A 24,094-nucleotide genomic window follows, 5' to 3' on the forward strand; every position below is an offset into this window, starting at 1 on the left:
GCCAGATTATAACCAGTTTGAGATAACAGAGGATGACAGGAGTGTGAGTTTCATACCTGTGTGTCAGTGGAATGAGCGTCATTTCTATTTTGACAGCAATGAGACGCTTCATAAGTAAACTATAATTTTCATTAAAGTTTATTTTTTAAATTAATATGTTCAGCAGGACATTATAAGGTCCTTCAGTTTACTGAGAGTAACACCACCAGATCTTAATTAAGAGCATATTCATTCATTAGGTATATACGCTCACTGGCCACTTTATTAGGTACACTTGTTCCACTGCACATTAATTCAAATATCTAATCTTCCAACTCACGTGTAGTAATACATCAGTCACATGGTAGCCACTGAATGCATTCAGGCATGCAGGCATGGTCAAGGCAACCAGCTGAAGTTCAAACCGAGCATCACGATGTCAAAGAAAGTGGCTTAAGTGACTTTGTGGCATGGTTGTTGGTGCGAGATGGGCTGGTCTGAGTACTTCAGACACCATTTATCTACTGGGATTTTCCTGCCCACAACCAAGGTATGCAGGAGAGCATCTCTGAATATACGAGAAGTCAGCGTCACCAAGCTCCACAGTCACAACTGGGACATGGTGGAACTTGTGATTCACATCATGCGTGTACAGTCAACAAATGTTGATGTCATCATGTTTCTGAGGAATGTTTCCAGCACCTTGTTGAATCTGTGCCGTGAAGAATTACTACAGATCTAAACAGAAGAGAAGGTCCAACCCAGTATTAGCAATGTGTACCTAATAAAGTGGCCAGAGAGTGCAAGTATGTAAGTATTCACTCTGCAGCAAAATGAACTCTGCCAGCTACATTATTTATATAAAATACTGGGTCGTCATTATTGATGTGTAATGTTGTAAAACAATTTAAGATTCTCAGGTTGTTTAATTTATAAAAAGCATCATATTAGAGAAAAAAAAAATGATTTTATAAATCCGTCCATTTTCTTAGCCACTTATCAACTTAAGCTCATGGGGGTAGTGGAAAAAGGAAAAACCTGAACAGATCCCACAGAGACAGAAAAACTCATATTTCTCACATCCACAATTTAGGATCACATTTAACCTAATGTTTGTTAGACTGCAGGAGGAAGCCCGAATCCCTGGAACAACCTCCATGCAGAAAGGCCTCAGGCGACCAGGAGGCTTGAATCAGGAATTTACATGGTGGGAGGTAACAGTGCTAACCACTGCACTGTGCTGGCCCATTTTGTACATGTAAATTTTAATTGCATCATATTAAATGCTTTGCTGTGTAATATAGAACAATTACTGGAAGGTACTAAAGCAACAACAATAAGAAAAGCCACAAAAAACAAAACAATGTTAAAATGTAACAACACATACATACAAAAAGTACATAAACTGTTTTCTTTGTGCTATTTTTAAGAATGCTTATCCCATTTTAGCGGCACTCTATACGGATTTCATCTGTAGGCCCCAAAAGAAAAAGGAAAACACTGTCTAAAGATAAAGCTGTTGCACTCTTATAGGTGTAAGAGACACACTCTGCCTCACACTGGCAGAGGCATCACAGTAAAGACTGCACCAGTCATCAGAATGTTCTTTTTAACAGCACCGTGTGGTAGTTACCAGCTGCCAAACTGACAGGAGGATTTGTAGCATATTCTACACACATGTTCATGAAGCGGACGGACGTGGCACATGACCGCATCCATTGTCTGATTACGCTCAAACTTAGAGACAAAACGCACTCAGAGCTGAGCTCTCTGAGTTGGATGGAGTCATTGTTCATTACGGTGCTTTTAACTGTTCCAGATACAGCTCCATTCTCAATAGGCACTGACACAGCACATCCACCACACATCTGCAGCCCCTGTCTCCCCCGCCCACATCTACCTGTATGTTCCCGTGGTCACTGAAGAGATGGCTCTTTGCTGGCCTGAGATCAGTCTCCCGGTGACAAACGCACTGAAGGTAAGGGGCTGAGGATTTCTGTAGCGTACTTTAAAACATGACAAGTGGGGCTCTTGCAAACTTTCTTTGTGCTTGCAGAGCACGATGAGGACCGCAGGGCTGCTGTTTGTTGTTGGGCTGTGTTTGCTGGATGTCACGTCGTCCCTCAAAATCTGTGCTTTTAATATTCAGAGCTTTGGAGAATCCAAGGCAAACAACAAGAAGGTTATGGGGATTCTGCTAAAGGTACTCTGTGTCTACAAAAACATCTAGATTGATAGTTGAACAAAGTGGACAACTGATGAATCTTTTTTTCTGCTTTTCCTCCCAAGATTCTTTCTCGGTGTGACTTGTGTCTCATTCAGGAGGTCCGAGACTCTAAAGGAGAAGTAATACAAGCTTTGGTTAAGGATCTTAACAGGTACAAGGCTTATGCGGTGAATCTTCTGTGCCATTTAATAATACTGACCAGCTTTAATTTGAATGTTATTTTCTAACCAGGTTTGACAAATCCAACCCCTACTCTTACGTGGAAAGCGAAAGGCTCGGGAGGAAGACCTATAAGGAGCAATATGTCTACATTTACAGGTAATTCATGCTGTATTTCCCATTGCATTTGAGCCGTTTATACTTTATATGATCATGCTAAACCTAGTGTGCTTTCCTCTCCCATGACCTACAGGAGTGTGCTGAAGGTCAAAGAGCATTATGAGTACCCTAAACTCGAAGGAAAGGGGATGAATGAAACTGATGTTTTCTCCAGAGGGCCCTTCATCGTCCACTTTCACTCTCCTACTACATGTAAGGTTAAAAGGGGGAAAAACATGAAACTTCAAACAGCTTTGTGCTGGCAAAAATAAAAAATGACTCTGACTTGTCATCCAGAATCGTTTCTGTCGGCAAATCTAAACGACTGAATGATTTATGATTAGGTTGTCTGGCTTCTAAATGATTTTTGCTTTCTAATTATTTGCTTCACAACAATGTTAATGATGAGCCACGGTTTCAGAGGTGTCACAGACTGTTAGTGTTGGGTTATAACCTTGTAGGCCAAAACATAAGACTGACTTTTTGTTCATGTGTCAAACTAGCACAAGACCCATCCAAAGCCACATCACATATGAATCTTGTTACACTGTAAACAATCGTGCTGCTACTAAAGCTCACCCTGGTCAAGTTCATGCAGCCATAAACGTCACAGAGAAATTGCACATTTGTTGAATTTGGAGGTCTGAATGAGAGACACACAGTCAGACTGACTGCGGTGCTTTGCGATGTGTTTTTATTTTCAGTGGTGAAGGATTTTGTCCTGATAGGGCAGCACACCAGTCCGAAAACGGCCATGAAGGAGATCGATGAACTGTACGCCGTCTTCAAAAGGATTTACAAGAAGTGGAAGACAGATGTAGGTTGAAACACATCGTTTCATTTTAAATCCCTTTTGCTTTCTTTAGTAAGATCTTGGTTCCTCATCATGTTGTTCGTAAGAATTTTCATGATTTTTTTTTAACTTCCCTTTATTGGCGTGCTTTCAGAATGTGATCATTTTAGGTGACCTGAACGCCGGGTGCAGCTACATCACCGCCAAAGGATGGAGAGCCATGCGCTTGAGGAGTGACCCCAAATTTCACTGGCTAATCGGAGACGAGCAAGACACCACCGTCAGGGAGAAGACGCACTGTGCCTACGACAGGTCAGTGTCTACAGTGACTTGGTGCAGACATATTGGAGTTTCTTATGCCCAACTATAAAGCTTCCTCATTCTGAAACAGGATCATCGTGCACGGACGGGAGGTTGTTTCCAGTGTAGTCCCAGCTTCAGCTCAGCCCTTCAACTTTAAAGAGCATTTCCATCTAACTGAGGCAGAGGTAAACCTCTCAAAAGAAACACCTCCCTCGAGTTCATTTTCTGACCTAACTTCAACTTTTATTCTGTTCTTTTGATGACACTTTAGGCTCTTGAGGTCAGCGACCATTTTCCTGTAGAAGTTGATCTGAAGACCAACCACCGCTACTTCCTCCGCCATGAGCTGTAAATCAATCACTAATGTTTTTGCAGTTTTTTGCTTGATTTTAATTGATTAAAATCCAGAGTTATGTTTTTGGTTTTGTTTTTTTATAATGATCCTAAACTGGCACTGCACTCCTCTCAGTTGCACCAATAAACTCAAGTTTTTTCAGCAAGTAAGAACTGCGTGCTTCACTGCTGGAGTTTATAGTCTGCCCCTGAAACCAAAACCACATCAAAGCTGACATCATTTCATGAGCTCATGAAGGTACGTTCCTGCAGCAACGCGAAAACACAAAACATCACTTTTGCACTTTGCTTTCCAGAGGAACCTGAGAAAATCATCTTAAATCTTCATCCTTGATCGTAGGTAAACATCACGTGGAGACTCTGTGTCGTGCATTTCATCGAATGTTTCAGTTTAAATATGTAACCTCTGCACGGTCTGTTTGACAGGAAGCTGCTTGTAGCTACAACAGATGAGAGTTACTTCGTGCGCTCTTCCTTTCTGAGACGAGAGATTATCTGTGCCAATGCATTAATTTTTTGTCTCGATATAACTTCTAAGATAAGTTATTGATTTTGTCTTTGTAAAGATGGAAGGTTTTACCGATCTCCTAACAGATGCATTTTCAGGTAAGATATATATATGTGGTTATTTCTGGCATTTATAGGACACATATATTACTTTTTTTTTTTTGCTTTTTTTTGGTTTGTTTTATTAAAAAGATTAATATTCAGATTATGCTGTTTTTACAGAGACATCTACTCCTCCATTCCCGGACGAAGATTTGGACTTTGAGAATTTAACTTTTGAAGAAAAGTCTGATGAAGACGGGACAGAAAACCTAACAACAAACAATAAAGAGGCGGCACTGCTCCAGGAAGCAACAGGTGAAGCGGCAGCTCCGTTTGAAACCAAAGAGGCAGCTGAAAATGTTTACGAAGAGCAGTCGGACAATGAAACAGATGAGGAGGATTTTAAAGGTGAGGGGATCGGTGCCGTGGACGGTGACAAAACAACAGAAGAGGATTACACGAGCTCAGATGGAGATTCTGCACACGAAGGCTCCGTCTCTGGAGAAGATGATGAGGGTGTGGAAGAGGACATAGGAGTGGCAGAGACACCAGGGGATTTGTTGATGTCAGTGCGCTGCAGTGATGAGTTCAACGACAGCGATAAGGAGGACGAGATCTTTGCTGAGGGACAACCTCTGGCCCCGGAGGATGCTGAAAACCCTCAAGTTAGAAACGAGGAGCGAGGTGAGGCTGAGAGCGATGAGGACGTGTCCTATTTGGAAAGATTCCCTGACCGAGGCGATGAGACTGTGATAAAAGCTGCAGAGATAGGAGAGGACGAGGGAGAAAGCGAAGAAGAAAAAGAAGGAGAAGAAGAAGAAGAAGAAGAAGAAGAAGAAGAAGAAGAAGAAGAAGAAGAAGATGAAGAAGAGGGCATATCATCTGATTCCGAGTGTGAGGGCATGAAAATCGAACAGGAGGAAAATGTTATCGGACAGCCTCTTGAGGAGGAGGAAGAGGTGGAAAACATTTACGGGGATGATCCTGAGGAAGCTAGTTCAGAGTTTCCTTGCATATCCTTCCAAAATCTGCAGGAGCTCACTGGTGAAGGTGATAATGGGGAATATGCAGAGAAAATGAAAGATTTCTCAGGGGATGAGCACCAAGAGGCAGGTGAGAGCTTTGCAGATTATCCCTCAGACTTTTCTTCTTGTGAATATGCAGAAGATGGGAGAAAAAATCAGGAAAGCAGGCCAAGTTTCGGGCCCGGTACATCTGAATGCAGTTCATACACGCAGCAGGATGCTTTCATGGAAGGACCTGTGGAAGATATAACACAGATGGACCACCCCGAGGACAGCGATGAGAAGGAAGACGGGTATCTGTACAGCAGAGATCTAGAGATGGATGCTGAGAATCTGATGAGCATGGACGTAGCAGCTGGAGAACAAGACAGAGGCAGCACAGCCGCGACCAAGTCTGACGATGAAGAAGACACATCTGAGAGCGACTACAGTTCCAGTGATGATGACGAGGCTCGTAGGTGCCTTCAAGAGCTTGAAAACAACAAGCAGCCGGCCGACAGTCAGATATATGCCACGAGCGGAGCAGATCGAGCAGATTTCCTCAGCTGGGAATTTGATGTATTAAATACTGATAGCCTTCTGACTGAATACCTGTTAACCACAGGAGACATGATAGAAACAACACCCACAGGTGTTAACCAGGACCACCCAGAATACATCAGCTACTCTGAGGTACAGAGTGAGGTTCTCAAAATTAAAAGCCCCTCCTACCAGGGATCCCTTGATGACAGCTTCTTCTTCAACAATGTTGAGGCCTCTGGCATCCCTCAGCAGGGAAAGCTGGAAGGGGAGGACTATGAAGAAGAAAGGAACTGGGAGCAAGAAGAGAAGAGAATCAAAGCTTTCAACGATTTTTACGGCGATGAGGAGAATGAAAGAGAAGGTGAGTGCTGAGGACAAGTCTCTAAATGTAATCAGAATAAGTTCTGCAACATTTTGAAAGCGTTTTCATAAATTAACCTGTTTTCCCCTGTGTATTTTTCAGGGAGGCAGATAAAAGTTCAGTTTTGTGCAGAGCCGTTGTCTCAAGTCATTTGCTATGAAAGCGACAGGTAAGGAGAATTCCTGATGTGTAAACCTTATTTTTCCAGTCCCAACCAAAACGCTGCTTCCTCTTGTTCCCTGCAGTGATGAAGAGTCACTCAGCAGCTCCACAGACAGCGGGAGGGAGGACCTGAGCTTCACAGAGTCATGGGATGTAAGAAAATCTTTTTTTTTTTGCCTGTGGAGACATGCACGCATACACATAAATAAACACATGACTTAATTGTTTCGTTTGTGGTCAGGAACCAAAGGAGCCTGACAACATCCTGCAAATGAAACCTGCTTGTGATCCTCCCAAAGCTCAGCTAGCAGAGAGCGAGCCAGACCTCGGCAACACACAAACCTGCACAGAAAAACACAAGGTGTGAAATCACAGCTCATTACTGAATGTCTGCTCTGTGTGATTTGGTTATTTTCAGCTCACGTGCTTAAACTTTGGTCCCACAGGGTGGCAGCATCATGAAGCTGATACTGAAGATGGGTGTGCTGACTGGGATGGGACTGCTGATGTTCTGGTTGGCTACGGATCAAGGAGAATGGCTCAACCAGGTTTTCTTCTTTTAGGGCTATGGAATGTCCTTGGTCATTAAAACCTGTTTATATGCTCGCACATGTTTGTAAAGAATGCAGTGTAAAGTCAAGTATGTGTTGTTGTGCAGATTTTTCGCTTAATAAAGAGCTGTGTTTGTTCAAAATTATGCTAAATTGCATGAATTCTAGATAAGGTATGCTTGCAGTGATGTTTTCTGAGCTGAGGTTACACAGGCCGCCATTTTTTTCGTGAAGACAACCATGCCTGGAATAAACTAAGTTTGGTAGAAAGAACTCCACAACATCTCAGAGAGAAATCCTGTGGGACCTTTTACTCCATAACAATGGTTTCTAGTTTGCAAATATAAACCAGAAAAGAACGAAGTACTAAGATATGTTAGAGAGTAGGCAAAACCTAAAGTTGGGCTCTGTGTTTGGTTTCCGGTTCATGTGAGTCCTGTTGGAGATTCTTATCTGAAAAGTGGTGCTGCTCAAGAGCTTAAACGTGATTTTGCATTTGATAATTGTTTCATTGTTGTTTTTCACAGTGGAAGAAAGTGTTGTTTTTGTTTGTTTGTTTTTTACACAGGTGGAAGTTATAATCCTACATGTTTATAGTTCACAAGATAAAACATTTAGATATATTTAAGGTACCTTAAGGCACATCATATACATTATATTTTCTTTGTATCCTAAAAAATGGGCTGATTCGTATTCATGAATATAGTTTGTAATTGGTGTCTGTCAGTGTTAAGATTTTAGATTTCATTTAGATTTTCCTCAATAATTCATGTGGGCATGACTAGTTTAAATATTTAAATATTAGGATGTTATTTATTTATTTATCATTAGATTTTTATCATTTTCTATTTTTGTGAACTGTTTCGTGTAACAAAATGTCGACATTTTATATCAGAAACTTCGGTCTCAGTAGTCTTATTAACATTAGCCCAGTGGTGGCGCTGTTTCGTTTCTGGAAAGAAAATCGACTAAAAGGAGGAAAAAATAAACAAAGAAGAGTTCCTGAAACGGAAACGGAAACATGTAAAAGTTATTTAAGGTGCGATTTTTTAAAACACTTGGCTCAATAAACGAGGGCGGGGTTTGATGTGTTCCATCTTCCCACGCCAACATTCGACTCCGCACGCGCTACTGAGGCTCTTCCCGCCAAATCGTGCAACAAAACGAGCGCTGAGCCATAATCGTTGGGAGGAGTTCTATCTATTTTCTTTTTTTGGCAACTGAAACTAACTACAAGCAAAACATAACCGAAAGGAGAGCCCATAGAGAGATAAATAACAGATTTCTAACTAAGCCAAAGCAAAAATGTCTTCCCTGAGTAACAAATCTGCGCAGGAAATCAGCGACCTGCTCGATGAATACGGAATAAAGCACGGACCTGTGGTCGGTGAGTGGCACCGATTCAACTGTTTACTATGCGCCCGTTTTTGAATCAGTAGCCGTGTCAGCTAACTTTACAGCTCTTTCCTAGATTTACCTGTAATAAAGGCTCCCCGTGTCCTGTTTGTTCACAGAATCTACGAGAAACCTGTATGAGAAGAAACTGAAAGAGGCCATGGCCAAAGGCAAAAAAGCCAAACCATCACCTGACAAAACCTACTACAGAGAAGAGGGTGCGATTCACATTTTCATATATACGTGTCAAATTTGTCCCGTGTCCTTTTAAAGGCGTGGAAAATCTATACTATCGTAATTACAAAGGCTATAAATTAGTAAAGGAATTACACTGTAGTCATTTCTGTGTAATTATTAATATTATTTATTATTTGAATGCAGGCCAGTAAAATACGAAGTCCTAAGCTCGTTTAAAGCAATTGAACATATAGACATAAACAAATCAAAGGTAATGATTGACAGTATCGACATCATTAATTTTAGATAGTAAGAGTGGGGTCTTCTTCAGTACAAAAATGTATTTATCTGTAGGGTTTTAGTGCATTTAATAATTCATTTTAGTATTTATATTTAAGTTGTTTTTGTTGTTGTTGTTTGTCTTCCATAACAAAGAAACACCTAGCCAAGCCTAGCCAAGCAGCTGGCTAGGCTTCTTACTGTTTTGTTTCAAATGAGAGGTTGTTGATCACGTCATTCACTACAGTCAAGATGGAGAGTTGAGAATGTGCAGGAAACAGTGTAGTGAACATGATATTTGTGTTTTCTTTCAGAGGAGGAAGTCACCTATGTTTACAGGACACCCGTAAGTATCTTTTCCGCACTCCTTCCAGAGGTCTGTTCTGCAAAAGCGAGTTCGGGATATTCTGCGTGTCTTCCCATTGTCTGGACTTCATTTAGGCTAACATCAGCAGCCAGGAGAACCGGTCACACAAAGCTAGTCATCAGCTTGCTAAGTTAACCCTGAGGTTAGGTAGATAAGATGAAATCCTGCTTCGTAGTACAGGCCTCAGGTGGGGCCTCGATTGTTTTGCATTACTCTGGAGTGAACAGACGCATTTTGATTCTAGCAGAAATGTGTTAGTTGTATTTACACGTAGCAAAATGCCATACCTGTCTGACCTGGAACAGTACTCACTTTCTCTTGTTTCTATTTTGCAGACCAGAAGTGAAGGCTCAGGTGACAGGTCAGTTTTCTCACAAATCCTCCACCATCCTGTGAACTCCCTTTCTCCTGCTTTTATCCTCCCTGTTGTTCAGTCATTTAAATAAACCAAAACAAATCTGAATCTTGAGTTAGTAACTGCGGCGTGTCTCTATCTAGTGGGGCTTACGTGAGGTCCAGACCAGAGTGGAATGAGAGAGATTATCAGCACGAGTGAGTGAAAGTCTTACAAACTGCTGTTTTTGGGAGAAACACAAAAAACCCCTCATGAACAATTGTTTTTTAACCTGTTTCTCCCTCTACAGGACATCCTACTCGAGCTACTCAAAGTCCAAGCCTGAATACAGCAAAAGCAATTATGGTAACGAGTAAGTATTTTTGTATCTATGTTCATACCTTTTTTTTTTTGCTTTCTGCAGACAAACTTCAACCTCAAACTGCCAAGCCACTAGGTAAAATGTAACTAGTAACAGAATGCAGATCTTTTTCATTCAAAATACATTACCTCCTTTAGAGTTAAGAGTTTAAATGAATTTCAAATCATTGCTTTTTTTCCATCTTTCATCTTTTTTTTAAAAAACAAGGATATACTTTGGTTTTAGTTTAAAGAATCTGCAACTCTGAACTTGTGAAATCAAAATATCCATGTCACCTTAAAGAATCATTTAGACTGCCAGCTCTCTAGTGCAAAGTCTGTATGATGTCCCATTGCGCTTTTATGAGAATAGCACAGGTAATTGTCTCGTGGGCTCACAGGGAGTGAGTGGTTATCTCATGCTGTGCCTCCTGCACGGTCTAATATGGCAGCTCCCTTGTGAGGATGTGACTGAGCAAGCTATCACCTGCTGTGTGCAGGTGCTGTTAGCTTTGATGATGACAGGCATTTCCTATGGCATCGTTTCAATACGCTTACGCAGTCCCACAACATTTATTTCCATCCAGAGTTGCTTTAATTTTTTGCCAACATCCTGTATTGATGACAGTAGTGTTGGACCGCGGCGTGAAGTCTTCTCTGCATAGCTTAAAGAGTCTCAGTGGGGTTAATGTCAGGATTCATGATGTCTTGTGCTCCCCGAACCACTCTTTTAGTTTCAGTGTGATGAACTGGAATTGTCATCAGGGAAGGGGAAATCCACTGATGGAAAAATGTGGTCATAACACTTATCCAGATAGTCAGCTGACCTCTTAATTTGGGCACATAACTGTGCTGATCCTAGACCCCAGATCATAACAATGCCCCCCACAGGCTTGTACAGCAGGCACTAGGCATGATGGGTGCTTCGTCTCTTCTCACCCCGATGAGCAATCACTCGAGAGCAGGTTAGACCTGGACTCATCAAACCACTTGACCTTTATCCACGATTACAAAATCATGGATAAAATGATGGAAATTATGCTCCCAAGAAAACTGAAGCCTTTTTTTCTGATTAACCTCACTGATATGTTTTTCTTAAGGCTGCACACCTGTTTAGTCCTAATCCTTTGACTTGTCTTTTAGTTGTGCATGCGGAAATGCTCTTACGTTCATCATTAAACACACCCATGAGTGTCTACTGTTGATGTTTTTCACTAATTGATTTCAGCAGATGTTTGAGTCATCTCCAGTTATAATCATTCAAGAGTTTATTTGGGTTTTTTTCACCTTCCTTCCAGGTTTAAATAATGCTCTGGATAGTTTTAATCCAACTTTAATAGTTTCAGCAGTCTCTTTAGTTGTTCTCTTTGCTTGCTCCAGGGCTAATAATTTGGCCCATCTGGTCCTTCTTGTTTTTTCTCACAAGCACAGGATATGTATTCTCACATGGGTGTGCTTCAGTCAGGACTAAATAACCTGCTCCCAGCAGAAACACATTAATCACTGCAGTAATTATCCAGAGAAAGGTTCCTGCTATTCGCTTAGTTAAATCCAAAGGTTGACTTATGTTTATAAGGCCACCATAGTGTACAGTACTGAGCTGCATTTAATGCCAAACCCTTCTAGAAACTACCCATACACATCAAAACTCTTGGATCATAGATTATTATTTAGAAAGAAACTTATATTCAGGGCAAACTTTATTTCTATGGTTCTGGTTATTTGTTCAGAGGCAGATATGGTGTTTAATGATGTGTTGTTAAAGGTGAACCGATTACAGTGTATAAAAGAAAATGTAATTAGACAGGCTACAATGTAACATTTTGATGCACTGGTAATAAAATTCATTTTATTTTGAAACTTTAAGTTCACACATGTTACTAAAGTTGAATTTTAATCTTTGATGCAGAGTAATAACCAGTGTTACTCTATAAGTAACATTAATAGAGTCAGAAAATGATCTAACATTTCCTTTAGCACTAATTTAGGGTATGCATAGCGCCTTATTTTGTCTTACCATCGGTCCAAAAGCACACCGGTATTATTTTAGGAGGCTCTAATTATTTTGCACTGACCTCTTATCAAACTGAAAGTTTGTGGGAGCAATTATCATGCCAGATAAAAACAAGTGATGTCATACTAGTTTGAGATGCAGAATTTTAACTATGTGCTGATGCATGATTTCCCTCGATTTCCTTTCCAGACCCGACATGTATGACACTCCGTCCACTTACAGAAGCACCTATGCTAAATCGCCGCCCATGAAATCAGGTCAAGATGTTCCAGATGCACCAAAGTCATCACGTCTGATCCCACTGTGGGTTCAGTTTGTGTTCTTCCTGGCTGTGGCAGTCTTCCTCTACTTAGTTTTTTCCACTATGGAGACAAATGAACCCCTTAAAGGGATAAAATGATTTTTTTTTTAAACCATTATTTCCTTATATTGAATTTAAAGGAATGCACATGATTAAATGCATGCATTTTAGACATTTTATGCAAGATTGTGTTTTTAACAGCAGTACATTCTCTGCTTATGCTTTTAGGCAAAATGTTTATTTGTCACTGAGCTTCAGTACATTACCACTACTCGAATCAACCAGCCCGCCACTTTAAAACACACTAAAATCTTCCTTTTTTTATCTGGACACAAGCTGTCCCTCCATCGGCACAGTTTCAAGTGATCTGTCGTGGTTTTAAGAGATGATCGTCCACAGCTTAGTCCATATATGGCCGCAGTTGACCATAAAACATCCAAAGATTATCACGCAAGATTTTGAAGCTCATATTTTAAAGCTTCAGCTGATTGTCTCTTTTAGCCTCTGCAGTTCACAGTGAATCTGTCTGCATGACCAAAATTTGGGTGGCAGGGTTTTTTTTTTTTCTTAAATAAACATCAAACTTGTACAACATGCATACATTTCTCTCAATATTTTCCAAATGTTAGATGCATTTTTGCCAGGCTATTTCCCTCAAAACAAAAACTCGTGGCACTGCGTCAAGCCAACCTGCATATCCACTTAGTTATTCAATATGTACCCTTTTTTCCCTCATCATACTTCTAGTAATGCGGGTGTTTCGGATTCATTGTGTATTTTTAAATATTTGTAGTTTACGGGTCCAACAATGTTTCCATTTTTCAGTTATCAAGTATATTTTGGACATTTTCAAACCAGCTGTAATGCAAGTGCCTCTGTGTATTTGGAGATTTTAAAAAAAAAAAAAAGTCTGGGTGGGGTTAAAAATGTAAAAGGTGCACTAGACAAGCTGTTGCCCCCAGCGTTATGATTTGATTCAGTATAATTAAGCTGGATATCATATTTTTGTACTACATAATCCAACTTTAACATCAGCCAGGTTTGTTGTGATTTGTTTTGTATTCCTGTTTCAAAACTGTAACTATTAAAAACTAAGCTTATATATGTAAACATTTAAAGCTTTAGGTGTTTTGTTTTTTATTGTAGCCACTTTATTGGGTAAAGTGGGTACACCTATTCACCTGCTTGGTAAAGCAAATATCTTATCAGCCCATAACATGTTAGGTAGACGTCGACCTGGTGAAGATCAATCTGACCATTAGAATGGGGGAAGAAAGATTATTTGAGTGACTTCAAACACTGCATGGTTGTTGGTGCCAGATGGCTGGTCTGAATATTTCAGAAACTGCTGATCTGGGATTTTCTCACACAGCCATCTCTGGGGTTTACAGAGAATTGTGCAAAAAGGAGAAAATATCCAGTGAGCAGCAGTTTTCTTTGTTGACGCCAGAGGTAAAAGGAGAATGGTCAGTCTGCTTTGAGCTAATAGGAGGGCAAGAATAACTCAAATTGCCACTCATTACAACCAAGGTATGTAGATAAGCAACTTTGAATGCATAGCAGATGGACTGCAGCAGCAGCAGCAGACCACACTGGGTGCCACTCCCATCAGCTAAGAACAGCAAGCTGAGACTGGAATTCACAAAGACTCGACAAAAGAAGACCGGAAAAGCAAAAGTCTCGATTTTCTGCTTCAGTATTTGGGTGGTACGGTTAGAATTTGTCTCAAGTAACATGAGCATATAATAATCTTGTACCATGGCCCAAAGCTCAGATAATCTCCAGCTGGTTTCTTGAACATGAGTTTAGTGTACTTGTTTGGTTTCCACAATCACCAGAACTCAATTCAATCGAAGCACCTTTGGCAGCACCTGTGGGCTCCACCAGCACAATACTCTAACTGGGCATCAGCCAGGCTTTTACACTTTGCTGCTCCTGCTGCTCTCTTTTCTAGTACAATGGCAAATTAATTTTTTGAACTATAATAAAAAAAACATAATCCCAAAATCCCAGTAAGGCCACTGAAAAAAACTAAAAGAAACAATGGTGTGGAAGAGTTGTTCAATCAATAGCATAGTGACCTCCATTACACTATGAATGGTGCCATTGGCTGACTGAAACCTTTAGTGTTCAGACCCCCAGGGGACACATACACAGAGCACACTGAAATGGACCAAGTACAAGAAAAACAGGTGCATGAATGCTAGGGTGCAGCTGAATAGTCAGATTTGCTTAGCAGCACTCTTACATGAGGGAAGTGACCCAGACGTATCTGCACATGTGAGGCAGCTTTTAATAAGAGCTATTCAAATTCTCTGAATACTAAGGAAATGTGCTTCAGTGCTTCATGTGTTTGGCATAGGATAGATTAGACCAAGCTACTGAGTTAATTTCATAGGGATACATCATACGACCATCATGAAAACAGTTAAGAAAAGTGACAACCTGGCATAGATCATGTAAATATTAAAATATGTCAATTTCCATAACCACTTTCTTTTGACTGTTCAACAACAGGCTGTTTGTCACACCCAAATATGAACTAATAATAAGATTGCTTCTCAGTATGTTTTGGTGGGAATTACCTGGCATGAAGAACGGGTTTATTTATATAAGACTGATCTATTTAGGGCTTTAAGGTTCACTACAGTTCAGTTTGTATTACCAGTACTGCCACGCTTTTGGATCATCATGTAGCTTTATGTCAGCCGGGATAAGTGATGGATGCAGGGAACTTGAACAAGGAGCCGGAAGGTTCGGAGTGTTGCATCTCCATCCAATGAAATAAGAAAATAAGATGTAGTTTCATTTTTTTTACGTTATAGGCCCAGCATGAAACGACATGGTAAAGAACGCATGGGGTTGAATTAAGAGGTGCATTTTGGATATTGTAGTTTCAGCACTGCAAGAAGTCCTCCTTCAATCTCCTTCACACCTTTCCTTGACCTCCTGACTTTTTCCAACAAATTCAAGGAAAAGTGTTCTGTGAAATAAGGTGGGAGGTAATTGTGTGGACTATTCAACCACACTCCTGCCCCCACAAATCCACTTTGCACTAAAATTAGCACTGCCACTAACAAAAAAAATGCACAAATACATTTACACACACTTTCTAAGCTGCACGGTAATCATCGTGGGCTATCATTATCTAAGCAGTTGCTCAAGCGCCTGCAAGACAGAGCCACACGCATAAACCGTCAAAACATTCAAACAACCAGCAAATTTTTAAAAGTTCTCATGTGCAAGTTTATAACTTCTAGTGTGCAAATGTTCTTAAAGTGCAGAGTGCTAACTAGAGTACAAATGTGCCTAGAAGAAGTGCACAGTATTATCCAAAACAGAATACAGTTTATTCTGAAACAGCAACCTCTTCATTACATTGTTAATGACATAAGATGCATAGTAGTGTTAAACTTTACATACAAAAATGGCAACTTATCCTTTAAGGATCATTGATCTGTAGGCAAGTATGCATTGAGCCTGTAATGCCTCTCATTAGCGTCACCTTTTTTTAAAACTACATATACATAGATACCTGAAGAACCTATGTCACAGTTTCCCCAGTTTAGCTTTTAGTAGCAATTTTCCACCTCATACATCACAGAAATAGTCATGTCTGAGTGAATCTCACAGCTACTCTGAGTCTTTATCGACTTGGATCCAGAAATAGTTTCTACAGTCCGTTAGACTGTGTCTGAAATCATTCACTACGCTTTGTTACATTTTCATTGAGTCCCGTGTAGAGGATTATACTACTCAAATATGACGGGTAGGTGTCGACTAAATAAATACAGGCATGCATTTTTGTGATAAATATACATTACACCAAGGATTTGTTTTCCTAATGATTAATGCACATACTTCTGTGGCAGTTTGTTTCCTTTCTCATATTAGCCATTTTTCTTCTTCCGTGCTGGGCTTGTTTGCAATGCATTGTGGGGTTGAATAAGTCCACTAAATGGCATGTAGTGATCCCACACATTTTATAGTGAGGGATTTCAGACACAGTCTTCTGTGGTAGTGTCACAATGATGCAATGCTGAATGGTCTATTGTTTTGCCACAGTAACAAAGACAAAAGAAGTAACGCAGCCTTAGATTGGTCGGTGGTAATCACAAGTAAAGACTGTCTCATCCAGGCTGTAGTGAAATGGTTCCAGCTGGCACCTTTTCCAAAAGGTGTGGTAGATTAGGAGCCAAGGAGCTGGTTGGTTTTGTTTTTACATCTCCTGCCATCTAGATCCATGAAGGAGATGGAGAGCCCTGAAAATAGGTTTGAAAAAGAGAAATATATATTACTCTTCAATAAGTCAGTCAAGACACAAATTCTACAAAAGCATATAGACAATAAATTAAACTACTAGAGTGGCTATAACGCACATGTAATTCATGTTTGTATTAGTGCTGTCAATAGATTAAAAAAATTAACTAATTAATCGCACAATTTTCTGTAATTAATCGCGAATATTTGCAATTACTTGATCAATAGCCTGGTTGCAATTACATTTTTTCAACTTTGTATTTAAGCTTGTAACTGACATTTATGCAATATAATGAAGTAAATGCAGAATAAACACAAAGAATGTATGCTTAAATTCAAAGAGAATTTAAATAGTTTTCTTCAACATACACTAATATATAATATATATTAGTGCTGTCAAACAATTAAAATGTTTAATCAGATTCATCACAGGGTTACTGTGGATTAATTTTGATTAATCACGATTAAATATTTTTCATTTTTATTCTATATTAATCGCATTTCAATTTGCGTGTGCAAACAGACTCGAGAAAAAAGGGAAAATAATAACAAATAATAGCAAAAATGAATAAACTTCTATCCCTGTCAAAAGGTAAATTATTACCATATTTTACGCACTATAAGGCGCACTTAAAATCCTTTAATTTTCTCAAAAATCCACAGTGCGCCTTATAATCCAGTGCGCCTTATGTATGAATTCTGGTTGTGCTTACTGACCTTGAACCGATTTTATGTGATGCACAGCGCTCAAAAATCTGTCAAAAAATGTTTTAGCATGACTTTGGTAAGCTACGAAGCCGCACCGCTTGATGGATTGTCGGAGCATTACGGCTACCGTAGTCAGGAGCCTCGCACAGTAATCTGGGTCCAAAACTCCGTCCGCTTCAGGTCCAAAACACTGCGGCATCACTGAGAGTTAAAAACTGTCTAAATTCTTTCATCTTTAATAAAATGATTAGTGTTGCTGCTTTACCGGGTGTAACAATTAAGTTTAACATCCAGGCATCCATGAAAATAGAATTTATTAAATTTAACGGAGTTAGAAGTTAGCAGGAAGTTAGCTCGCTAGTTTCCACCTAAACATCATACAGAATGTCCTGACTGAGAGATTTCTGAAAAACTTAAAACGTACAGCTCTGCTATCACTTCCAACACAAATGAAGACAGAAAACTAAACAGCAGTGATATTTGTAGGGTTACTGAAGTTGGACTAGCTGGTATATAATGATGTGCTACGTGATCGCTAGCGACACAGGTATGTTAGCATAACAAACACAGTGAAGCTGGAGGATGAATGCTAACTTTTTTCCACTCGATAAAAGTCAACGTGAGGGTTCCCAATAGTTAGGGACAAATGCAATCGCATGGCAGGATGCTGTAAATGGACCAAATTTCAGTCAGGAGAACAACTGAGATAATCCATCCACAATACGAGGTTAGTCATTACTATACTGCAACAACATGGGAATAGAGCAGCTGCGAGAGAATTCAACATTAATGAATCAATGGTACATTAGTGGAGGAAGCAAGAAGAATGAGTTGAGTAAAATTTGACTTATCTGACTGTTTTGCTTCGCTTAATATGCCTTATAATCCGGTGCGCCTTATGTACGAAAAATACGGTACTAGAGACCACTTGTGCGAACAAGAGGTTACAGCTGACTATAGTAGAAATACAAGTGTACCTAAACTAAATGATGACAGTGACAAGTCAGGGAATATCAAATTTGCATAAATTTAATGTTATAAAGAATTAAAAGGAACCATTCGTGCAAGAATTATGTACTGAAATACCTTCAGGTATCTGCTGCCTGCATTCCAGATCACAGCTTGTTTGTCGATAAAGCAATATAAGTGTTGTCCACACCTGCAAACAGAAGCACACTTCTTACCCTTGGGTACATATACAGGATGCTTTCAGAAAAGAGAGTTATTCAAATCTCCGGCAAAGCTCAAAGGCTGCAGGTAAAAAAGGAACTCACAGGTTCTGGTCTCTCTCTCCAGCTCTGAGGGCTTCCTCTCCTTATTACACAGTACCTTGGCCACAATGACTATGATGATGAGAGCCACCACAAATGTCAGACCAGACACGAGCCAGCTGATACCCATTGGACTCAGGATGGGATCTGGATCTGAGAACGAGAGGAGTTTTCTGTAGGTATGTGTAACTTGTATATCTAAATAAAATGAATATTTAAAAAAACATGTTTTTTATATCGACATGCAACATAAAGTCTCACCTCTGATGGCTATAGGCAGGGGCTGGCTCTCTCTGGAGACGAAGGTACGGCCGCCTAGCTGGACCCGGTACAGGCAGTAATAGTAGCCCTCGTTGGAGCTCTGGGCGTTAGGAAAGGTGAAAGTGACGGACGGGGTGAGCGCGGGCAGAGTCTGGCGCACTGTGCCATTAGAGCGGATCAAACGCAGCTGGAAGGAACCCCCGGGGTACTGCTGTAGGGTGGAGCAGGTGATATTAAAACTTTGGCCTTTGATGACAGAACCAGCCGGGGCCTCAGCGGACGTGTTGTACCAGTGCTGGGGAGTCAAGAGCTCCACTGTCGACCAGACAATAAAAAATGAAACGGTGAAACGGGTTAATCAATGTCAGAATTTTAAAATAATGTCAAAAAAGATGGACAAATGGAGAAAAATCCAACATGGATTCAGTTTTGGCCAAAACACTTTAAAAACCAAAATTGCCAAAAGAATTCACTCACCAATTCCAATCACTGAATTTGGGTGTTTCAATCACTTCAACATCCACAGGTATATAAAATCAAGCCCCTAGGCACTGCTTTTACAAACAGTTGTAAAACAATGGGTCGCTCTCGGGAGCTCAGTGAATTTCAGTGTGGTACCGTGACTGGACTTTTTACCTGTGCAACAAGTCTAGTCCTGCAATTTCCTCACTGCTAAATATTCCAAATTCAGCTGTTAGTGGCATTATAAAAAATGAAAGGAATTGGGAACGACAGTAACTCAGCCACAAACTGGTAGGTCATGTAAAAAGTCACAGAGTGACAGCGGATGCTGAGCGCAGAGTCCGCAGAGGCCGCCAACTTTCTGCAGAGTCATTCACTACAGACCTCCAAACTTCATGTGGCCTTCAGATTAGCTCAAGAACAGTGCGTAGACAGCTTCATGGAATGGGTTTCCATGGCTGAGCAGCTGCATCGAAGCCTCACGTCACCAAGCACAATGCAAAGCGTCGGATGCAGTGGTGTTAAGCGCACTGCCACTAGACTCTAGATCAGTGGAGACAAGTTCTCTGGAGTGACAAATCACGCTCTCTGTCTGGCAATCTGATGGATGAGTCTGGGTTTGGCAGTTGCCAGGAGAACAGTACTTGTCTGACTGCATTGTGCTAAGTGCCCTTCCTGTTCTAACATGACTGTGCACCATAGCACAAAGCAAGGTCCATAAAGACATGGATGAGAAAGTTTGGTGTGGAAGAACTTGACTGGCCTGCACAGAGTCCTGACCTCAACCTAAAGGAATGCCTTTGGCATGAATTAGTGCAGAGACTGCGAGCCAGGGCTTCTTCTCCAACATCAATGTCTGACCTACAAATGCCCTTCTGGAAGAATGGTCAAAAATTCCCATAAACACACTCCTAGACCTTATGGAAAGCCTTCCCAGAATAGTTGAAGCCATTATATCCGCAAAGGGTGGGTTGATATCATATTAAACCCTATAGAGGGTTTTAATGGGATGTCACTGAATTTTTTAAGTGTGTGTAGACAGATGAGTGAATACTTTGGCAATATAGTGTATTTTCTTATCTAATCTGATCATTTGTAGCCAGTTGAGGGAACTGAGGTAGAGCTCATTCTCAGTCATCAATAACATTTTAATAATCTGACACACCTTAATAAATAGACAGATGTCGTACAATGGAAACAGAAATCTGCACAGACGCTTCTAAAATGCTATTTTTGCTGTGTGAGCACCCATCTGTTTATGGCAGACATGCTAGGTGTGACTAACCAGTCTAAACCAGTCTGCTTGCTAACACTCTGTACATCTTCAAGGTCAGTTTTCCTTATCAAGATGTCTCCCACCGAGGTGCCTCTGTGTACTTCTGTGAGTGCAGAAAATATTTTGTGTGTCTGTTCATGCTGATCCTTTAACATAGGCTCTTATGATAAAAAAAAAGACTCTAAAGACATCTGAAGTGTTCTTGAGTTTTCAGATTCACACCGCAGCAGATTGCACAAAACATAATGCACAACTGAAAAGGGCAATGGCGCAATAGTGTTACCGTCAAAGCAGCAGTGACTCACCTACAGTGATGTTGATTGCGTTGCTGGGTGGGGAACTGAGAAGCCTTGTAGGAAAGCCACTCTTGATCCTGTACCCACAACTGTAGCTACCTTGGTGGAAAGTCTCTACATCAGACAGGGTGAGCTCCATCATATTCTGGGTCTGGTCCGCCCTCTGTGTAACCAGCGGTGTGGACACTCCATTTTTGTACAGGTGAAAGTCACTGAGGTGATGACCCAGCAGAACCCTGCAGACAAAGCGAACGGACTCCCCGGGAAAGAACACAGTGTGGGGTGACATCAGGGTGAGGATGGGTGTTAAAAGAGTACCTGAGAGAATAGGAAAAAAATATAACCACAACATTAGATTACATTTTTCAGTTATGACACTCAGTCCAGAGTCTTCATGTATCAACAAAGCAGAAATGACTCAGCACTGGTTCTCAGCAGTGTGCGATCTCACCTGAGCACTTCACGCCTGCATCGTTCTCATGGGTGCAGTGCAGGTTGCTGTTGAGGACAACACGGCAGTGTAATAAACTGCTCTCCTGTCCGGAGCACTGGACTTGATCCAGCCAGATAGGGCCACTGGCTTTACGAAATCTTAGACCATTATGGACATTTTCAGCCAAGCCACAACCAAGCTCCAAGCACACTACATCAGCGGCCCGGAAATCCCATCCGTAGCCGCAGACAGTTCCCCATTCCTTGTGGCGGAGCACCTCAACTCTGCCAGAACAATTGTTGTCCCCATCCACTAGTCTGACCCCACCTGAGGATCAGGAGGAAACTACTTAGACATACAAAATGCAAGCCAGTGAACGCAGGAGGTTTAAATCAGTTCTAGGCTTACCGAAAGCAGTCACTCCATCCCACAGAGCACCCAGCAGGCCTGAAAGGGAATAACAAAAGCAAATTTAAAGAATAGCAGCCATTTTCTTGCTTGTTCATTATTAGAGAGTCCAGTTTTGGTGGGAGTGGGAAACTACAGCTACAACTTTGTGATCCGTTAATGGTTTTTGAAGCCATAAAGATGTGTCTGATAGGCTTTCTACTTGATTTCAGTGGACTAAATGATGCCTCAGATGTCACCCAACAATTCATCAAAGCTTCAATAACTGTCCATTTTAAATCAGCACTCAATAAGACCTTCATGAAGGTCATATTCAAAAACATTTTAGCTAAGCAATTCCAATGCATTTCGCTGCTAATTAAAAGTTATGCTATAGTGGTTACTGTTTATATGCTAACGAAACAAGTTTTGTAACGTTAGAAATCAGTTTGCACACTTATATGATTTTAAGCAGATTTTTGTTAGTTTTTTTTAGTTTCACGTGGGTGAATACATATATAATGTGTAACCAACGCCAAAGTCCTACTTGGTTATCTTATAATCACAAGAACATGAGCCACCAAGCTCAGAACAACCTAATTCACATACAGCTAGAAAACAGGCCAAGCTAGTCATTATTAGCTTACCTGTTAGAAGGATATAAAGGAATCCCATCAGCATCTTCTCCTCAGCCTTCCATCGGCTGTGCAGGGAGCCCGTTGTCTTGCTGTTGGTGCAGACAGCCGCTGAAACACATCGGCTAAGAAGACTCGGGTGGCGCTACTGAGCCAAGCAGAAACTCACGAGGAATAAAGGGCTAACGGCTAACCAAGTGTAAACAGCTAACAGTGGAGCAGCAGCGGCCGTAGATAAAAACATTATCGAGATATGAGCAGCGGCAGACAATGGAGTGGTGAACAATGGATTCCTGCGCATATATCAAGTGAGTCTCCTGCTGTTCATGGTGATGAATCCAGGTGTTGCAAACAGAGTTGCAACGTCCATAGCTACGTGCAACGTGCCTTCGGGCTGCCGTACTCACGTCAACGGTGACATTAGCCAGCCAGGTGCTGAGCTCTTCGCTCGTGCTAGGCCCTGCTAGATTGGATCAGCTCTGCTGCGACCCGCCCAAACAAATTCCTAACAACCAATCCTCCAACCTATCCAGACGTTACTAACGAATCACAGCACAGCTGGTCTCCTGCTCCCAGCCTCGGCTCCTTCTCTCTACCACAGACAGGGGTCACCATCCAGCCGCAGTGCTACGCTGGTCTCACCTTTCGTCTTTGGAGGTGGTGATGTGCAGGACTGCAAAAACCATTATCACCAAGTACAGATACCGATACTTTTAACTTATGCAGGCGGAATTTGTACGGGGAAAGCACGGTGTCATGATTTATAGCATGAATGCATCACTAATATGCTAAAAAGCAATACGTTTTAATGACCACTACATATTTGGATTTTTGCTTTCCCATTGATTTAACACTCATCATGGGCATTCATCCCTGTTCTTTTTTCCAGGATGGATGGATTGTGCAGCATACATCTTTACTTCACTTTACTTTAAAAACCAGAATTGAGTGCACACGTTTGAATTTATTTTGGATTTTCTTTCATCTTTAAGGGTCCAAAATGTACAAGCAGATTTTAATATATACATTACTCACTTAAGTCTTTTAATAAGTGGTGCTGAAGGTTCTACAGTGTCTTTTAAATTGCAAAGACCAAGCGTTATTATTGTTAGTGATTAGGATTTACTACGGTACAAATGGTCAGTTACTGGACTGACCAATATTGAGAACAATGGCAAAGTCGAAGGAATTATAGATTTACATATGTTGGGAAGGTCTCTTGGAGTCATTTCCAAACAACTGCAGATTCTAAGATCATCAGTTCAAAAAACTGTGCATACATACAAGTTATTCAGATGTGTCACCACATTGCCAAGTTGTGGAAGAAGGCCCTAACTGTCACCCTCAGATGAGAGGAAATTGGTTAGGATGTTCAGGAACAACCAAAGCTCAATCCTGCCATGAACTGGAAATTGCTGGAACACCAGAAGTCTCTGTCCACAGTGAAGAAAGTTTCACTTTGCTGAGAGAAGAAAAATAGGATTGCCTGCTCCAAATTGATGCATTCAAGCTCCACTGAAATTTGCAGACAAAAATTATTTGGCCACAATAAAAAAAATTATGTAAGATAAAGGTGAGGCTTTCAAACATAAGAACATTGTATCATTTGTCAAGCACAGTGGTGGTAGCATCGTGCTCAGCGGCTGTTTTGCTGCCAGTGGGACTGGTAAATTGGACAGTGTGGATAAGATAAGATAAGATAAGATAAAACTTTATTAATCCCTCGGGTGGGTT

The 24,094-nt window shown here is 40.9% G+C and overlaps 4 protein-coding genes across 4 annotated transcripts; 3 read left to right on the plus strand and 1 right to left on the minus strand.

The window, feature by feature from the left end:
• Positions 1 to 1,570: 1,570 nt before the first annotated feature.
• Positions 1,571 to 4,124, plus strand: dnase1l1l (deoxyribonuclease I-like 1-like). The gene is made up of 9 exons (XM_005478174.4): positions 1,571 to 1,957; positions 2,036 to 2,182; positions 2,269 to 2,357; positions 2,438 to 2,524; positions 2,619 to 2,737; positions 3,229 to 3,341; positions 3,472 to 3,629; positions 3,709 to 3,805; positions 3,892 to 4,124. Exons 1-9 carry the CDS (start codon positions 1,907 to 1,909, stop codon positions 3,970 to 3,972), a joined length of 942 nt encoding a protein of 313 aa, XP_005478231.1. The 5' UTR covers positions 1,571 to 1,906; the 3' UTR covers positions 3,973 to 4,124.
• Positions 4,097 to 7,290, plus strand: si:dkey-183p4.10 (uncharacterized protein DDB_G0283697). The gene is made up of 7 exons (XM_005478175.4): positions 4,097 to 4,212; positions 4,541 to 4,580; positions 4,704 to 6,431; positions 6,534 to 6,600; positions 6,677 to 6,746; positions 6,835 to 6,954; positions 7,040 to 7,290. Exons 1-7 carry the CDS (start codon positions 4,207 to 4,209, stop codon positions 7,154 to 7,156), a joined length of 2,148 nt encoding a protein of 715 aa, XP_005478232.1. The 5' UTR covers positions 4,097 to 4,206; the 3' UTR covers positions 7,157 to 7,290.
• Positions 7,291 to 8,158: 868 nt separating this feature from the next.
• On the plus strand, positions 8,159 to 13,489 carry LOC100708427 (emerin). The gene is made up of 7 exons (XM_003444917.3): positions 8,159 to 8,531; positions 8,659 to 8,757; positions 9,310 to 9,341; positions 9,698 to 9,723; positions 9,861 to 9,914; positions 10,007 to 10,069; positions 12,260 to 13,489. The coding sequence occupies exons 1-7, from the start codon at positions 8,450 to 8,452 to the stop codon at positions 12,468 to 12,470; spliced, it is 567 nt and encodes a 188-aa protein (XP_003444965.1). The 5' UTR covers positions 8,159 to 8,449; the 3' UTR covers positions 12,471 to 13,489.
• Positions 13,490 to 15,699: 2,210 nt separating this feature from the next.
• Positions 15,700 to 22,956, minus strand: LOC100708158 (uncharacterized). Its single transcript, XM_005478178.4, has 8 exons — positions 22,373 to 22,956; positions 21,747 to 21,785; positions 21,357 to 21,665; positions 20,915 to 21,223; positions 18,872 to 19,186; positions 18,614 to 18,763; positions 18,426 to 18,498; positions 15,700 to 16,633 (listed from the first exon to the last, which is right to left on the minus strand). Exons 1-7 carry the CDS (start codon positions 22,404 to 22,406, stop codon positions 18,455 to 18,457), a joined length of 1,200 nt encoding a protein of 399 aa, XP_005478235.1. The 5' UTR covers positions 22,407 to 22,956; the 3' UTR covers positions 15,700 to 16,633; positions 18,426 to 18,454.
• Positions 22,957 to 24,094: the final 1,138 nt, after the last annotated feature.

This window comes from Oreochromis niloticus, linkage group LG20 (genome assembly GCF_001858045.2).
Source record: "Oreochromis niloticus isolate F11D_XX linkage group LG20, O_niloticus_UMD_NMBU, whole genome shotgun sequence".
Lineage (NCBI taxonomy): Eukaryota > Metazoa > Chordata > Actinopteri > Cichliformes > Cichlidae > Oreochromis > Oreochromis niloticus.